The following is an 18512-nucleotide window of genomic DNA, read 5'->3' as shown; positions in this document are numbered from 1 at the left end:
GGAATGTGACCGTGCTCGCCGCTCGTTCCTTACATTGCTTTCCTCACCCTGTCCATTTGGCATGCCCGATGATGTTCCTAATTCTTTTGAAGTAGAAGAACTTTGGTCTATTGGCAGTGTCATGCACATACTATTTGAAAAAGGAACAGCATCCGAATCAGAAAACAGCGGTAATCTAATCAGACTGGTATCGGGCTTGCCATTGGCTGCGTTACTTTGGCTTGCTAACGATCCTGCTGCTGGTGCCGAAGATGTAGAATTGGATGAGGTTGTGTTTGCTGCAAGTTGTAATGGACTCATAGGTAAATCCTGGCCCTGCTGATCTTGCGAACTGCCTTTGCCATTCGAACTATTACTATCTCCGCTGCTTCCAACGCTTCTAGGAGGTGATGCGGAGACGGACCGCGCTCTTCGTGTTGGCTTTTGCTGGGGACTAACCACCAAGTTATCAGCACGTGTCATGCATGTTTCTGTCAAACATTGGATTACTCGTCGAGCAGCCTCAATTGCGTGTTCAACAGTCTGTAAAAACTGAATATCTTCTTCTTCCTCTTGATGCAAGTTATTGGTCGATTGACCGTTGTGGCTGCTAGCTCGCGACATGTTTTGACTGCGCTGAGGGATTTGGACAGGAAGCCATGTTGAAGAAGTGGGTATAGTTGGCGAGGCCTGAAACGAGTGATTCTGATGGACTGCTGATAAACTATTAGAGAAATGACGTTGGCCTTGATGGTTCTGCTGTTGTTGTAGTTGGTTACGACCACTACTCAGAGGTATTTGGTGAGGTGGAAATTGTGTGTTCTGCTCTTTAACCACCTGATAATTTGATTCGATAATTTCTCCGTTGAGCTCACCAGGGTTTTGTAGGAGGGGAAACAGCGAGTCCCAAGCTACGCGGATTTCGGTAAGTGCGCCATGGAGCACCAAAACCAAGTTTCTGACCAGCCTAATATCCGCCATTATACCAATATTTCGGAGCTGTATCTGAATCATATGTACAAGTCTCCTGAACGCCACCACATTAGACTCGCAACACCGCATGACCTCCGCGCAAATAGTCTGATCAGGTACATCGACTTGAGCCATACTATCGAAACGGTCAAGTGACTGGATAAGTTGTGCCATAGCACTGCTGGCGCCTTGAAGGAGACGTGTGAACATTAAACTGAATTTTTCATCTGTGAAGCACCCTACAACCTGCTTGACAGCCTTGTAAATTTGTGAAAGAGCAAATAATATCCCTCGAGCAGCCTCGACTAAGCGCAATCGCTCATTTGATAACGGCTGAGATGGTTGAGGATATGACGCCAGCCTCTGAAAATAAATTTCGCTATATCTCTCACAATCATTCGATGCATTACTGTTAAATGAGCTAGTCGAGTCTCCAGAGACCCCTCTTGAATGACTGATAAAACGATAATGATCTTCCCCATGAGCTGCATGCTGGCTATTGGTCCGTACATGTCTATGTGAAAGAGTGTCTGTTGGAGGAGCGGGAATGTGCTGTCCAGCGCTGCTTGGAAGACTAAGTCGCAGAGCTGCCTCATTCGCGCTCTGGCGTCGAGCCGGTGGTATTGCTAGACTATCCAAGGAAGCTGACCTACTGCCACGTTGCTGTACAGTGACCTTATTCTCTCGTACTGTAGCAATGGTTGCTTCTTCAATTGGGATGCGACTTGATTGATTTTCATGCCCCACTAGTTTAGATGAAAGACATAATAGAAGAAATTTAGATTTCTAGGTATACTAAAGTGAAGTGTAGTAATAAATAAACTAAAAATAAGATATTACACGCACTCTTATAAGAAATGAGATATGACTTGAGTTGATTGAGCCATCCTTTCATGTCCTGATCAGGAAGTTCGACGATCTCTGGCGGGGGGAAAACAATAGGGTTCTGTTCTATTTTCAAATACTGTAGCTGTTCCATTTCTCCAATATATGTTGGTATAGTTTCAATTCGATTCTTGGAAATGCTCAGCACCTAGGATTATGTCACGCACCAAGCAAGCAATATATAAATAATGAGCACCTATGCAATCTTTTTTCTTTTTTTTTTTTAAAAAAAAAAAAAAAAAAAAAAAAAAAAAAGCGATACACCTGCTTACTCGAAGGTTCATCAGATTTCCGAACGTGTCTGGAAATCTCGTAATCTTGTTGCGGCTCATATCCAATATCTCAAGACTCATCATCTGACAGAGCTAGTACCAATACATCGTGTAATTAGAATATTACAAGATTTAGTACAAAGACGATAGGTTGAACGACACTGCATTTTTAGTCTCCTGATGCCTCTGATGTCTCCTGAAAGCTTACCACTGCTGGAAAAATCCTGATGGAGTTGGCACGAATATTGAGGTAGCGAAGACTCTTGAACATATTGAGCTGCAGGGGTAGTGTCCTGATCGAATTATGGCTCATCGTCAGCCTAGTACAGTCGACACAACGTGTGCATTTTTTTAAGGAGACAAAGAAGTGATCATTGTAAGTTGATTAAATAGCGATCCGCTTAGAATCCGTTGATAATAAGAGTTAAAACTGCAGAGGAGACTTGATGAGGAAAGCTATAAGATATTCGGCCCTGGCTGATACTGAGAGAAATAAAGTCTAAACTTGGGAGCAAACCAGGCATATGAAATGGCTGTGCCGATGGGCGATTGTACCTCAACTTCTCTTTCTTTCAGTCTTGCCTCTAATGTTCTCGTGTCTCCTCATAGCGTAACAGCGAAAGAATTGGTCTCTATTCTGATTCCATTATTGATGGTTTTTGTATGCTTGTTTGTTTGTTTGTTTCCTTGCTCTTTCACCTGTTCATGCTCCATATCAGAGGTGTATATGTCAATGATGACCTCACTGAACACCATGAAACATTCCAGCGTACACCATGTCCCATTTTCACAATCGACAACTACATTTCGTTTGTCAGTTCTTTGGATTCAAACAACAAATTAAAACTTGGTTGAAACCCATTATTAAAGTGAGGGTGAGAGTGAGAGTGAGAGTGAAGATGAGAACGAGAATAAGAGGAATAAGAAAAAGAATGAACATACTTTTCAAGAACATCTCTTAGGAATTCAATTTCTGATGGGAATGCTTCCAGATTAGAATATGAAAGGTCCAGAATTTGAGTGCTGCCAGCAGCACTTTGGCGTTCCCGAATGAGATTCATCAAGCTGCCATTGCTGTTACTGGTGGCACTTGCTCTGCGTGATACTCCTTCCCCGCCAGTAGTATTAATGCTACCTCCATTTCCTCCACCACTTACTTCTCCCCCTCCTCCTGTGCTAACACCTCCATCTTCGCCCTGTGTCATGACAAGGAGCCCACGGTGCAATACTGAATGTGTATTTTATTGTTAGCTGTACGAATTTAGAAACGCTAAAAAAAAAAAAGAGAGAGAAGAGAAAAGAAAAGAGTCTTGAATGTAAGAATAAGCACAATTGGATGTTAAAAAAAGATTGTCAAATGAAGGTATAAGGCTGTCACGTGCTAAAATTAAGACGTCTAAAGTTCGTTGATCTGGATGTCTTATGGTTTCACAAGATACGAACTGTAATGCGTATATTTTATTATGGATACAAATATATGATAGAAAATGAACAATGGGAGCCAAGCTCAATGGCCAAAACGCCCTTTTCCTGTCTGGACAATGGATAGTTCTATACATGTAGGAGGTTGGGAAAGGTGGAGTGATGGGGATGGAGACAAAGATGTTTCCCTAGTTCTCAACAATAATCTTGCCTTCATCGATGAAGGACTGAATGGCGAACCGCCAGATAGTACTCATTTGTCCATAAAACTCTTGAAAGTCGATTCCATTGGAACTGTCCTTGTCGTGTTCCTAAGATTTCCCATATTAAAAAAAAAAAAAAAAAAATCAGTCTTAGTGATTCAGACAAAGGATCTTTTTGTTATTCTTTTAAAATATAAAAAGGAATTGTCACTTACAACCAAGTATGATGCAGCTTCGTTAGCTGGCAACCCCCAGGAGATCAAGAGGTGCTCCAATTCTTGGACATCAAGATATCCGGAACCATCCGAGTCCAAAATGTCAAAGACTAACTTTGCCTGACCACGAGGGGTACTAGGCATGCGATGCACTGAAACGCTGTTGGAGTGAATCCAGTATTTGGTGAACCAGCTGCAAAAGTCGTCCAATGTAGCCACCTTTCGGTCCCCAAACAAGGACTCGAGCATCAGCCTGGACTCCAGGGCTTGGGAGGAGATACCGCAGGCCAACAAGAAATCGCGGACTTCTTGAAGGCTGAGCTCGTTATTTTTATCAACATCAATAGCACGGAAGACAGTCTCGGCCTTGGAGCGTGGGGTAGCATTACGGACGTTGGCAGACATGACCTTGGAGCAGATCTGAGCATAACGAGTCTTGGTGTCCTGAATGGAAAGGCTATCGACTACATTGGCGACTTCAGCCGCTGCAATGAGGGCCTCGAGGACTACCTTCTTTTCAGGAGCTGAGGCAAACTCGCGTGGGTGCTCGGTGGTCCAGGAAGCCCAAAAATCACTGCTAGTAGTCATTCGAAGTACGATATCGGTCAAGAGGACACCACAGACTAACATCATGTTACCATAGAGACCCATGACAGAAGGCACAAGCAACAATCCACTGGTGAGCATAGAGGCAGAGAAGCGATGGTTCTCAAACAACTTGAAGCGGTAATACAATGCGAAGAAGACACGGGACCAAGCGTAGATATGCACAGTCAAATAGGTTGATAATAGGTAATAGAACGATGTGGGATTCAGAGCCAAGTTGAAAGCATAATATCCGTGCAAGGCTGTGACCATGAACAAAGATGGCACCAAGAAGGCTTTGATGCCAAGGACTGTGGGGATCTGATAGAATGTTGAAGGTACATGTGAGATGACAGAAAGGATAGCAGCCGCGTATGAATACATGGTTGGGTCTTCTGCATAGAATCCAGCAATACAGGCCATAACTAGAACAAGTGAACGTAAGAATTGACAGTGTCCCAACATGAATTGATTTAGTGCTCTTATTCAACCAAAAAAAAATAAATAAATAAAGCCCAAGAGGTACTTACTTTCAAGACATCCGCTGACAATGTGAAGGCGTAACATGCGTCGTCGCGTTGTCTTTACATAGAACTAGATTTGATTTGAAGATCGACCAATAAAAGAAACGTCAGTAAGTAAAGACGTCGTTTCATACGCGAAAAAGTGTTTGGGATTAATCAGAGGTATGACTTACCTTGGGATGGTACGGAGTACTGAAATGATATGCCAACACTGCAATGTCGAAAAACAGCGAGATATAAGCAATGTACATGCGATAGGCTTGCTCAGGATCATCCCAATTGACATGCTTGAAGTGAGGAAGCTGTGCTGTCTCCATGGTGAGAAAAGAAAAGCAGAAGGAGAAAGTAGGGAGAGCGATTGAAAAGACAAGGAAGCAGAGGTGAGAAACGGAGAAGCCTTTATATATCCTGGGATCAACTAAAACAAGTCCGAGGAGAAGGAGAAGAGTTGGATTGACTTGTTTTGAATACCCACCATCTTTGTGTAGTGCAGTATAGATATACAAGTAATATTGAATCAAGAAAAAAAAAAGTTCAATGCATGCGCGAAGTGTAACGAAACAAGATAGAGTTACTGGAGGGATAAAGATAGTGAGCCAGTCACGACAAACAGCAAATAGCCTCGCCATGACCTCTTTACGTTTCGTACTAATGGACCCCTGACCAATTCAGTACCCTTTCACTCATACACACCACATACCCATCTCATTAAGATTAACGGTACGTAGAGTGTGAACACCTCCTTAAAGAATGCTTCAATCTTTACATGGTGGTAGTGGTGAATTTTTTTTTTTTTTTTTTTTTTTTTTAACAGATCTTTGGGATGCAAATTGAGTTATGCTATTGAAAACATATTTATATATATATATATATATAATGCATGCATGTGTATTGACTTTATTTATTTTTTTATTTTTCCACACGCCATCTCGCATGGGGGAAAACTTTCTTCATGCAATCAAGCTGACAGTATCACACAACATGTGTTCAAAAAGTAAGAAAGAAAGAAAAGAAAGGACGGATCTTTACACAAACATGCGCACGTCCAAAGAAAGATGAAAAGAAAGACAATAGGAGGATCAAAAGGACACAGTCTTCAACTCATCATGAGTGCATTCTTATGCGCCAACTCTCTTTTTCTCTTGAGACAAAGGCAAAAGAGAGAGGCGCTTATGAGCATGATTCCTCAATAGGGTGTCATGCCAAAGGAATGATACGGATGAAATGCTTGCGACTTTTGGTGACATTTACCCTTTTTTTTTTTTTTTTTTTTTACATATTTTCCGATTGCTACTTGTATCGTAAACTCAATTAGCCTATAGACAACTATTAAGTAACCCAATCTAGTGTTCAACCATATCAGACAATGTATTAGCAAATCATCAAGTCGATGCGTATTATTGCCTTTTTTTTTTAGCATCCGCCGGAGCCGAAGTCCTGTGCCTCCCCATTGGCTGAGGAAAATACCGAGGAGACAAGGAGGAAAAAAACAGAGCATCTCCCCTAGTTTGTAAACCTTATGCATTCTGGCTTACTGAAGACAAGCTTTGTTCATTGTTGTTTGTTTACTCAGCTTGTGTGGTTACTCAAATCACTTTTGTTAAAGATGTTAAAGACGCGCAAAAAAACATTATACACGCATTTATATTTATACACTGTACACAGAACATGTTTATAGAAACAACTCATTAGACAACCCTTATTCCACTTACCATTGCTCTCCTTCCTTCCTTTTGCATTCGACTCTCTTCCTCTCCCTTTTCTCCGTTTTCCTTTTTCCTTTCCTTACCATCTTTTTCCATCTTTCCTTTTTTTTTTTTTTTATTGTAATTATTCTCACACCGTTTATTTCACACGCCGTTATCCTCTTCAAAATGTCTACATCCGAAAAAACCGCATTACCTGGAAATCCTTGGCCATATTCTATGGGCTACGATAATGCTCCCGAAGTCCTTGAACCAGTCTCCTTGACCGTCAAAGGAACCATCCCACCTTGGCTTGAGGGTGCATTGTATCGGTCCGGACCTGGGTAATTTTAAATAATTTTATCATTCAAATGAGATGCCTTTCGCAAAACGTAAAAGAGAGATTCAGAATTGCTGATAAATATACTCTTTTGCAAAAAAAAAAAAAAAAAAAAAAACCAGTTCTTACGATCTTAAGTCGGAGTCTGGAAAAGATGTCAAAATTCAGCACTGGTTTGATGGGCTTGCTCAAAGTAAGCTTTTTTGTGACAAACTGTGTTTGGATCTACACGGATCATTGAACGATGTGCAGAATAAATTTCTCGACAAAAGGTCCTAATCCAAATACATGTCTATTTGGAGGATGGTTTTGAAATTAATATTTTTTGCTTGTCTGCATTGCAGTTCATAGATATGAGATTCAGAAAGGTGGCCGAGTCTCGTATAGATCCCGTAACACTTCGGATGATCTTCGAGAGCGATATAAAAAAGCCGAGAGAGTGACAGGTGTAACCTTCTGTCAACGTGATCCTTGCAAGACCATCTTTCAAAAGTTTTTCACAACATTCAAGACTGCAACCCTGGGTGGAGCTCCAATCTCAGGCACCGACACTAACGTCGCCGTTATCCCTACAATCAATTTCCCGGGCTTCAAAGAAGATCCAGCCAAGAGGCACAAAAGCAATGACGGCAAAACCGACTCAAATGTCCGTAACTTCGTCATGAACACGGATGGTAATGTCTTGCAGGAACTTGATCCAGTCACATTAGAGCCCATCCGCCTATTCACCTACGGAGACATCGATGATTCACTCAAAGCCAGCAATTTGGCGCCAGCTCATCCATGCGTGGACCCCGATACGAACGAGCATTATACAGTCTTGTTAACTTTTGGCCCAACCTCTGTCTACAAAGTCGTCCAGATCCGAGAGTCTATGAAAGGAAGGGCCCACGAACCTGATTTGGATATCCTAGCTGAAATTAAATCACCTCGCCCTTCATACCTACACAGCTTCTGTATGACCAAGCGTTATGTTGTTGTAGCACATTGGCAGTGTGATTTCGCCGCATGGGGAATGAGCGTTCTATGGTATGGTAATGCCTGGGAATCCTTCAAGGCTCATGACCCCACTCTCAAGTCTTCCTTTTATGTTGTGGATCGCCTTCGGGGACGACATGTGGCCACATTTGAATGTGATCCTTTTTACGCCTTCCATAGTATCAATGGATTTGATGATGGGGATGACATTGTCCTCGATATTGCTGCATACAAGGTAAAAAAAAAAAAAAAAAAAAAATAGCCGGTTTCTCCAGTTCCTATTACTTACTTCTCCGTCTTTATTCTTTTTCTTTTCTTTCACAATCAATAAGGATCATACTGTTATTGGCGATTACTACATTGAAAACCTCCGTAATGAGACCCATGGCAAGCCCACACAGCAGGCCAAGTTGCGTCGCTACCGTCTCAAAGATGTGACCAAGCAAGCGTCACTCTCTGCAGCTTCACCTCGTGAGCAGCCAACACCCGTTCCTGCGCTTATAGACTTTGAACTGGACGAAGCCATCAACTTTGAATTACCCTCTATCAATCCCAGCCGATATCTCCGCAACTATCGCTATACGTATGGTGTCAACCGCTCAGGCTTGAACCGGACCCTAATCTATGATCGCCTCATCAAAGTAGATCTAGACAAGATCAAGAATGGTGACCAAACTAATGCTGCCAAGTTCTGGATGGAAGACAAGTGTACGCCCTCGGAGCCCGTCTTTGTGCCTACCCCAAATGCTACAGAGGAAGATGATGGTGTGCTATTATCGATTGTCTTGGACGGTGGCCGCCGCTCGGGATTCATGTTGGTCCTTAATGCTCAGACCATGGAAGAGATTGCAAGGGCAGAGATGCCAGCAGGCAAGATCCCACCACACAACTTCCACGGAGTATTCGTACCAAGTGTTTAAATGGTTTAAATGTCTATAAAAAAAAAGAGAAACCCCTCTTCCAAAGATGCATCGAGGGATATGAGAATGGAGTTTGGTACATTGTGTTGTCATTGTAGAGCTGTATAGTCTTCTTTTATATTGTTTTTTTTTTTTATCTCTATAAGCAAGCAACAGGCCAAAAATAAATAAATAAAAAACAATTCTCATTTCCACCGTTTCTACACTTCGCCCGCTTGCTTTGCCAGTTTGTAGAATAATGAGCCCTCCTTACGCTGTAACAGAATCTCTGGCTGACCAAACTCTACAACTCTACCTTGTTCCATCACCAATATCTTGTCGTAATCCATGACGGTCTTTATCCTATGTGCAATCGTCAAAATGGTTCGGTTTTGAAACTCTCGCCGAATTGTTTGTTGAATAAGCTCATCCGTTTCCACATCTACCGCAGAAGTTGCTTCATCCAAGACCAGGATCTTAGTTTTCCGAAGCAATGCTCGAGCTAAACAAATTAATGACCGTTGGCCCACTGAGAAATTCTCGCCGTTTTGTGACACTTGGAAGGATAAGCCCCCTTGCAGTTGCTGGATGTACGATTTCAAATATGCTCGCTCTAACGCTTCCCAAAGAGACTGGTCTACATGTTCCGAGAACGGATCAAGGTTCTCACGGACAGAGCCCGCGAAGAGAACAGGGTCCTGAGGGATGATTGCTAGTGCCTGGCGAAGGTCTACCAGGCCCAGCGTTGAGATGTCTACTCCATCAATTTCAATCTTGCCTCTGCAGCTCCTGTGAGCTTCAGTTACTATATCCGAGCTTGCGCTACCATTAGCTAGGTGGCTATCTGCAGCTTCAATCATCCTAAACAGCGCTAGAGCCAAAGATGACTTGCCTGCACCCGTGCGACCTACAATACCCACACGCTCGCCTGCCTTAATATCAAACGACACATTGTCCAGAACAAGGCCCAGCCTCTCACGGTATCGAGTCGAGTAGTGATCAAACACGATTGAGCCCTTTTTGGGAGGCCATACTTCCTCAGATCCTATTAGAGGTAACGGTAAAGGCAGGTTCTCGGGTGCCTCTGTTGGCAGATCAGTATATTCACACACACGCTCGACGGCCACCAACAGGTTCTGTAGTTCACAGTAGCTCCTGACTAAATAGCTGATATCCTGTGTGGTGGTCAAAACGAAACTCATAGCTAAACCGGCAGTGGCTGGATCAACTTTATCGTGAGACACCACAAATGCTATCGCGACCACCACAATAGCAAATGCAGACAAACACTGAAGACGAACCTCAACCCATCGAATACAGTAGGTGTAGGCTACATGAGCATTCGTGTGAGTATCCACCCTAGTCAAATTTTCTTCAATAAATTGAGCCTGATATCGCATGGCGCGGATCGAAAGCACTCCATTGAGCGTCTCGTTAAAATGCTGATAGATCGGCGACTTGGAGACATGGAAAATACGCTTGACCGCCCTTGAAGCGTGGAGATACTTACGCTGAATCATTAAGACAGCCACCATAAAAAAAGGTAGGCTCACCAAGAACAGCGGGGCTGAAATTGACACAATGATAATGCTAGATACGACAGACGTTGAAAACATCAAAGTATCGGAAACCCTCCAGGGAAGTCTGTCATCAATTGCTTCCATGTCGCCTGAGATGCGGTTAATAATCCTCCCAAGCGGCGTTGTGTCGAAAAAGGAGGAAGGTAGGCGAAATAGCCTGGACAAGAGATCCGAATGCAATAGCGACGAAGCTCGGATACGAGCGACAACGAAGGAGGCATAAATTGTAGCCATACACAAAAGAACGTAAGCTGATGTCAGTAGCGCAAAGACTGACAGGAACGCCTTTAAGGATGGCGGGGGGCTGTTTTCATCCTCATAACCGCTACGTAAGGCCTTCTCACTACGCTTGATCCAGTGCTTGAGCCAAAGGCTGGTCCCCATCAACGAAGCTTGCTGGAGAACATACAGAAGGATGACTATGATCGAATACTTGTAAGATCTATTTAGAAGATAAATACCATAATAAAAACATAAACCAATAAGCAGTCAGCACATTGAACATATGAAGTCCCATCTTTATCTTCTCACGTATTTGACAAGCAGTAAACTTACATTGCCCGCACATAGGCTAAAAAGATTTCAAAGCTAACGTTGCCTTCCTTGATGTCTTCATCCACAATGGTTTTTCCGTCTAGCATCGTAGCTGCTTGTGCACCGCTTTCCAATCCAGCCTCGGCTGCCGAGACTCTCGCTTCAGGAGGCTCAGCCGTCGGAGTGTCTATCCCTTGGTCTAAAGTCCCGTTACTTGAGATCTCGTCATTCTCAATCCCTGCGTCGTATGGGCTCGATGAGCGAACCTTAAGATGTGTGAATGAAGAGGTAGATGTGGATGACTCAGTGATGGCCGCCTTACTGTTTTCGCCATCCTCAGAGTTTCGGCGCTTCTGGAGGGCATACTCCTTGAAAAGCATGTAGAACATGGCTTTTTCCGCCATCAGATCGTTGTATGAGCCCTGAGATGCGATCATGCCATCTTTCATCATGATAATTTTATCAACTTCGCTCAAATGATGGATACCATGGGTTACCAAGATCCTTGTTTTTCCTTTGAGTAAGCCCCTGGAGCCAATCAAATTCTGCCATAGATGCCGATCCACATGTGCGTCCACAGCACTAAGAGGATCGTCCAGTAGGTAAATGTCAGCATCGGCATAAGCAGCTCGTGCAAGTGAGACTCGCTGCTTTTGGCCACCAGACAGGTTGATGCCACGCTCACCAATCTCAGTCAAGTCCCCGCCAGGAAGCATAGCAATATCCGGCTCCAGCCCACATGCATGAATGACTTGGTAGTAGCGGATAGGATCAAAAGGCATCCCGAAGAGAACATTGTCCCGAAGAGAGCAGCAAAGGATCCAGGTTTGCTGAGGTACATATGCAATGCGCCCTCTCATTTCGACTAGTCCATGGAGCTTGTACATCTCTCCGATGATGGCAGACAAAAGCGATGACTTGCCCTGACCAACCCGACCGACAACAGCGTTGAGTGATCCCTTGTTGAGCAAAAGATTAATGTTTTGAAGTGAGTACTTGAATGATTCCGGAGGGGAACTGGAGTCGGTATCCGCCTCTTCAGCAAGTAGTGGCCGAATGTCCTCTGTATATTGCTGTTGTGTTGGACGACCTGACGCATTTTGTTCACCTTCTTCTTTCTTTTCCCATGAGAAACTACCATCGCGAACAATGACCACCGGGACACTGGGGTCTGTTGAAACGCCACTAAAGCGTACAACATTCGATTCCTCCAACTCCTCCAGCAGTAAGAACTCTTCAATCCTTCTAGTTCCGACCAAGGTCCTAATTGTCTCTGAAGTTGTTTCTGCAAGATTCGCAATAGGGGCTCTAAGCATCGCAAATAATGTCATGCTTACAAAAACTGTCTGTGATGTAAGTTTACCCTCTGTGAGCCCTTCTCCGCCCCAGGTTGCGTACACGGATAAGGTAAAGAGGGAGATGATGAGGGTTGAGGATGTAAAGAGAATAGACATGATGGAGTAAACCACACCTAAGCGCTCCATAGCAGCCAATTCACGGTCCCGGACAGCAAGGATCCTTCTCTTGAACGCGGATTGCCAACAGTATAGTTTGATAACTTTGATTGCAGAAAGGCACTCAGTTGTAAGTCGAACACGCTCGTCCATGATGGAAAGCCTGTTCTTCTGCATGCGATTGTATATACGAGCTCGCCAGACTTGAAGGGGTGCCATTGCAGCAATCGCTAAAATTCCTACCAAGAAACTCCATCCAAGAAGCCGGTATACTAGTTCAAAAAAAAAAAAAAAAAAAAAAAAAATCAGCACTTCAACTACACTTAATGTTTTTTTTTTTTAATATTATTATTACTATTCAGTACAGACTTACGTAGCCACATCGCTGTGAAGATCTCAACGGGCAAAGAGATCCACATACTCAGAAACAAGAGAGCCTCCGACCATACATCGGCATCAACGGACATGTGATTGGTAATTTCACCCGTTGTTGACTTGTTCCTGGATTCAGGGCTCAGGCGTAGTGATTTACGATAGACCATTGATATCAGCGCTGACTTGACCTGCAAGCTGAGCTGAATAGAGTATTGTTTGCTCGCTGCTTGGAGAATAGTTCCAATAAACGTGACGGAGAAGATGGCCCCTGCCAAGAGGAAACCATATGCAGGACTTTTCTCCTGATCTGTCCCAACATCCTGTAGATAATTAAGAAAGAAATCCAGGAGCCCTGGAATAGAGAATGTGAATAGTGGTTGGGCTATTCTTAGGAAAATAATCGGAACCATTGCATGGGCTTGCACTTGAAGGACAGTTCTGAATAATGAAGTTTGTCTTCCGGATCGGTTACTCTTCATATTCTTGCGCCATTGCCTGTCAATATTATCGTGACTCGTAGAGGATTTCATAGACCCCGGAAGCTGGCCCTGGATATCCTCGGCAGTAAGCGTTCTCGTGGTTGAAAGTGAGATGACCGGCTGAAAAAAATGAAAGGTACAACGCGAGAGAAGGTTAGCTTTATCATATGCACTGGCTTCACAGCGTTGCTGCACAAGGGTCCTGCCTCTTGGCCACGCTTCGATAATTAAACCAACGACCAAACAAAGGGTCATCCCAAGAGTCACATTGGCTTCTAAGCCTGATTCTGCTCCATGATAAAGAACGCTCAATGACGAGGTGATGCTTAAGATGTAGAATGATAAAATTGGATCTGAGGATCGGATTTTGTATCGGTGCTCATTGTAGTTCAGGACAACTGCGAGGACCTGCCAATGGATAAATATTGCAACTAATGGTTAATTCGTTCCACTGCCATTGTGTTCATAGGTGCTTAATGCTTTTTTTTTATTTTATTTTTATTTTTTTATGATAATGAACGCTGCATTTACCCATGCAAGCCCCAAGGAAAAGTAGCCGAAGACAGCTGCAGGATATCCGTCCCCGTGTAGTAGTCTGCTGGTTGCATTCACGAAGGATAGAACGGCAGCGGTACCCATGGCAATCTGAGTTGGCCAGTAGATCCAAGCTGTTCTTCCAAGATGATGAAGAGTGCACCGTTTCCTCAAATAAAGGATCCGGGAAATAAAAGCGATGGTAGCCAGGATAGAGAAAGCGCCGTAGAGGACACTTTTTTTTTTTTTTTTTTTTTTTTTTAGTAGAATATACGGTCGATAAGGGAAGGTCAATGGGAGATGGTTAATTAATTAAAAACTATTAACGTATGCTGTCACTATCTTGACCAAACAATGTTACCTGAACTTGAAACAAGGAGTGAAATCGAGTCGATCAGGACTTACTGGCCCCTTCAGATATATATATATAAAGTGTTGTGGCCGTTTCCAAATTAGAAAGGCGAAATAATTGAAGTATAAAACGACCTTAATAGTGATGGAAGACCTAGATCTTAATGCTAATAATAACAATTACCCAGTCTTCACCATAACCGCAAAAGATCACTATAGAGCCTCCCTCTAGCCCGAGATGAGCATCATCTGGAGAAGTATGGACTTGGAAAGTGGCCTGCATAAGGTCTTTAGAATTGCAATAATTTTTTTTTTATTTTGTTTTTATTTTATGTTTTTGCTGCAGCGTGCACAGTAGGGAGAAAAAACACCAAATATCTCAAGAAGCAAGAGAGAAGCGATACCGATCAATGGATAATGGCAACTGGAGAAACGCTTTCTAAGAGAAATAAAAGAAGAGAAGAATGCAATTAGTCAATATTTTTATCTGACATGGGAAGTGCGCAGTGCATAAGGATTTTTGAAAGTGCGCCGCTTCTGGGCAGTCATGAATGTGGCTCAACAAGTTGTTTCAGGCTCTTGTAAAAAAATGTCGAATACGGTGAGCTGATTTACCATGCCCAGTTTTTCAAGCCAAGCATGACACTGTTTTGTGGTGACAACCTGTGGAAGAAAGTGTAAGACAGAAATCTAAAATAGCTCATTGATCCAAGGATTCAACATTTGCACAGCCACTTTGGAGGGTTAAAAAATGTTTAGCGAATCTTTATCTAGCGAAATCTTATCAATACAACTACAGCTGTCTTGTGATTAGGGGTAAAAAATTTACACGCTTATTTTGGTTTTATCCAAGACAATTATCTCTTCACCGTCTTTGATATCGTAGTACGAGATCTGGCGCATATCATCCTTCATGTTGACATTGACCTAGGCCCACAAAAGTACGGATTTTAATGAGTGGAAATTAATCACATATTCCAAACAAATCTTTTTTTTTTTTTTTTTTTTTTTTTTTTGTACTCACCTTGACGCCTTCATAATCAGGATCATCTGTCAAGAAAACTAACTCTTGACGTAAAGCTGGGACACGCAAGAGCTTTTGTGCCAAATTCTTCAAGTTCTTAACTTTCATTGTTCCCAAAATCTTTTTCTGAACCGATGCCTTCACAGGGCCTTCGAGGCTATCTTTCGATACAAGCGTAACGGCTGGAAAAATGCAAAAAAAAAAAAAAAAAAAAAAAATTAGTGGATCAGTGCGTAAAAAAAATATTCTTGCATATTGTGGTTGTCATATGCCTACCGATCAGTCGATCCCTTAGCATATCACTTGTAGCCTTAAGGAACTCATCACTAGTATCGGGACGTCCGTGGACTATAAAAATCATCGGATATTTGTATGTAAGGTAAGTTATCAAAATATTTTCTTATTTCCTCACAAATTTTTTTCTTCCTTTTAGTGAGCCATATACGCACCTTGACAAAGCTCCTCAAATCGAGGGTGGATTGCCAGGACTGCAGCGGGGTCCATATCTCTGGTTGCAAGCCCAACATGCATCAAATAGTAAATCTCTGCATCCAGTCTGTTCTTCTTGCTGATCTATAAATCATCCGTAATATAACGCTCAATTGTCAGACAAAATGTAGTCGGCATGCAACTCAGTAACTTTGCCTTCTATGTTTATCCATGACTTTACCTCAGTTCCATTCAGTTGCTGGATATTTACCATTCTTGCAATCGTTTCAATCCGCGGCTCAAATTTGCTAGGGGTAGCCCCAGCTGCATACTCTTGAGCAGATTCGGCCATAATTGGATTGTTTTCAACCCAAAAATTCTTCAATGCACTATAGAGCCTTAACTGGTCAATGCTGGACCAGTTTTTGAGCAAGTTATCCGCTAAGCGTAGCGATTCTAGTACCTTGAAATCATTTTCGTCCTGTGGACCGGTAATGTTGTCAATTTTATTTTCAGAAAGATCCAGTGACTTGAGTCTTTGTTTTAATTAAAGATAGGACAATTAGAAAGTCAGAAGGTTAAAACTGCATAATCGCGCAACAAGTGGAACAAGTGCTAACGAAACAAGCTGGAAATGCAAAGGCAAAAGCGACCTACTTTGGTAAGTGGGAGAGGCGAAGGATCTGGTTCCAGTCAGCAAGCATGTTGCCTTCTAGATGCAGGTCCTCGAGATTGACGAATCCCTTAACCTTTTGAGCCAGAACAGGCATGGTGCTATCCGTCTTCCCAAGCTCCGAATACATATTGAAGCCGATCTGAAGTACTTGAAGGTTAGGCATTGATGGCTCCAAAAGTTCGATCTATAGTCAAAAAGCCAAAAGTCGATAAGCCGATACAAATCATTAGTAAGCTTATATTCACAATGGGGAATAAAGCGATTTGTGCTGAAGGCGAAGAGTCCCACTGTAAGGGCGTAACATACCTGATCCCAAGGCGCATAGATACGGTTGATCGCCAAGCAGCGAAGGTTTTTGAACGCATATAAGAATGAAGGTGACTCAGTAAGCGGCTGGAACCGATTACGACTGTTTGAGAGACAAATAAAAAAAAAGTGGATGTTAAAACAATCATTTATCGACTTGTCACTAAAGTGAAGAAACGGAAAAGGACAAAGGGACATTCTATAAGCTGATTTAATTACTTCAATCTTAGGACTTCCAATCTGGAAAGAGGTGCGCAAATATCAGCTACATCCTGCCATGTCGAAACGAGCGTTGCTGTGAGATCCAAGTCCTGGATATCTAAGTATTAAGAGGGTTTACAATCAACCAGTAACAATAATAATAAAAATAGAAGACATTAGGTCATTAGTGTCAGGAGTTCAGTCCAGTTCAGTCCTTGCTAGTCCTAACAAAGAATCGGTTTACATACTTGGGCATGCCTTCTGAGTCTCTTCAAAGCCTGCAGCAGTTTCTACATTTGTGTTGGCAAGGCCTACGGTCTCCATCAAGTGTAATTTCCTGATGCAAATAAAAAATTATTGCCAAATATAATGAATGCTGTGTGTTAGCCTTTTTAAATAAAATAAACAAATAAAATAAAATAAAAAAAGCTTACTTCTGTTTATGTTTGATTCTCTCAAAATCATATAGATCCACTTTGACATTTGAAGATCCAAGATACAAATCTTTCTGAGCACCCTTATCGTCATCAACATATCTTTCTTTCAAAATTTGGAGAAAGGTCTTTCCAGTATGGATCTTTGGAGTCAGTCGTGTAAAGCTCCCAGTTCCAGGAAACCTATTAGAGCACATACACATCAATCGGTGTAACAGAAGGTACAGGGAGATGAGTCTCGATGCATTGGTATATTCAAGTATGAGAAATCGAAAAAAAAAAAAAAAAAAAAAAAAAAAAAGCACTAAAAGGTTTCCTACAGGCATTCGAAGTATTTGGTTCCATTGTGTTCACCCGAGTGTTTGCCGCGTTCCTTGTCGTCCCATTCAACGCCGATCCACTCTCCTGCGGTTGGAGGCACCTCACCCAGATAACGAATGGTGCCTCGAAAATGTTCAGACTCGATACGTTGTCCGACCCTGACCTGTGGCTGTGGCTGTGTTTGAGGCTGAGTAGCATCGACCATGGTTACATCCGAATTCTGCGGTGGAGAAATGTCTGTGTTGGTGTGCATTCAGATAGCACTAAAAGGAAAGAGTTAGTGGTAAGATGAGGAAATACCAATTAGAGTAATCAGGGGGGAAAGAGAATGAATTGTAAAAAAAAAGGTGCAAAGCTACTCTTTTTATAAATGAGGAAGAATGCCTCAACCTTATTGTATCTGTTTTATCACTTCTCCAATGATACGCGCTGCGCGTATTTCTTAATTAAAGTTTATCAGGTCACATTCCGTATTTATTATCGCAGATGCAAATGATGCTATATTATGCACGTGCCGCTGCACTTAACGATCTGTTTTCTGTTTCAGAGCTCGTGCAGATCTGAAGACCGATTACATTCAACCCAATAGCAAGGACATGTGCTACACGTCCATTGACACAGCAATAATCTCCAAATGGCCTCATGGGTTAATCACACTTCAGCTACAATGCAGAATCAATCTGGTGTAAGACGTAATGTTCAATCTAATGTTAATGGATCAATCGCGCCTTTCAATCACCAACAACAATCTATCCAGCCTCAGTCGACAACCACCTACCCATCATACTCTCCCCAACAACAACAGCAACAGCAGCAACAATTTCAGTTCAAGCAATACCAACCACTACAGCAACA

General features: G+C 42.5%; 5 protein-coding genes across 5 annotated transcripts; 1 reads left to right on the top strand and 4 right to left on the bottom strand.

Annotated features, from left to right (window-relative positions):
- Window positions 1–858: 858 nt before the first annotated feature.
- Window positions 859–1323, bottom strand: BCR41DRAFT_290810 (RAM signaling pathway; the record flags this gene model as incomplete). Its single annotated transcript, XM_022020348.1, has 1 exon — window positions 859–1323. A coding segment is annotated over one exon (465 nt), but the record flags the coding sequence as incomplete, so codon positions are not given.
- A 406-nt stretch (window positions 1324–1729) lies between these two features.
- Window positions 1730–2529, bottom strand: BCR41DRAFT_411913 (hypothetical protein; the record flags this gene model as incomplete). The annotated part of the gene is made up of 3 exons (XM_022029461.1): window positions 2317–2529; window positions 2109–2201; window positions 1730–1984 (listed from the first exon to the last, which is right to left on the bottom strand). Exons 1-3 carry the CDS (start codon window positions 2419–2421, stop codon window positions 1730–1732), a joined length of 453 nt encoding a protein of 150 aa, XP_021885222.1. The 5' UTR covers window positions 2422–2529.
- Window positions 2530–3533: 1004 nt separating this feature from the next.
- Window positions 3534–5407, bottom strand: BCR41DRAFT_419253 (hypothetical protein). The gene is made up of 4 exons (XM_022029733.1): window positions 5231–5407; window positions 5064–5127; window positions 3949–4958; window positions 3534–3841 (listed from the first exon to the last, which is right to left on the bottom strand). Exons 1-4 carry the CDS (start codon window positions 5372–5374, stop codon window positions 3719–3721), a joined length of 1341 nt encoding a protein of 446 aa, XP_021885221.1. The 5' UTR covers window positions 5375–5407; the 3' UTR covers window positions 3534–3718.
- A 1478-nt stretch (window positions 5408–6885) lies between these two features.
- On the top strand, window positions 6886–9071 carry BCR41DRAFT_419252 (carotenoid oxygenase). The gene is made up of 4 exons (XM_022029732.1): window positions 6886–7086; window positions 7205–7275; window positions 7427–8295; window positions 8393–9071. Exons 1-4 carry the CDS (start codon window positions 6932–6934, stop codon window positions 8978–8980), a joined length of 1683 nt encoding a protein of 560 aa, XP_021885220.1. The 5' UTR covers window positions 6886–6931; the 3' UTR covers window positions 8981–9071.
- Window positions 9072–9173: 102 nt separating this feature from the next.
- On the bottom strand, window positions 9174–18012 carry BCR41DRAFT_419251 (hypothetical protein). Its single transcript, XM_022029731.1, has 19 exons — window positions 17657–18012; window positions 17337–17519; window positions 17151–17239; window positions 16921–17020; window positions 16702–16804; window positions 16377–16579; window positions 15961–16255; window positions 15740–15863; window positions 15567–15638; window positions 15291–15472; window positions 15136–15193; window positions 14451–14554; window positions 14277–14326; window positions 13913–14150; window positions 13649–13789; window positions 13310–13501; window positions 12901–13222; window positions 11095–12799; window positions 9174–10981 (listed from the first exon to the last, which is right to left on the bottom strand). Exons 1-19 carry the CDS (start codon window positions 17908–17910, stop codon window positions 9181–9183), a joined length of 6216 nt encoding a protein of 2071 aa, XP_021885219.1. The 5' UTR covers window positions 17911–18012; the 3' UTR covers window positions 9174–9180.
- Between the last annotated feature and the right edge of the window lie 500 nt (window positions 18013–18512).

Source organism: Lobosporangium transversale (genome assembly GCF_002105155.1).
Source record: "Lobosporangium transversale strain NRRL 3116 chromosome Unknown BCR41scaffold_4, whole genome shotgun sequence".
Classification (NCBI taxonomy): Eukaryota; Fungi; Mortierellomycota; class Mortierellomycetes; order Mortierellales; family Mortierellaceae; genus Lobosporangium; species Lobosporangium transversale.
The sequence above is the reverse complement of the archived record's forward strand: the minus strand, read 5'-3'. Positions and strand labels throughout refer to the sequence as shown.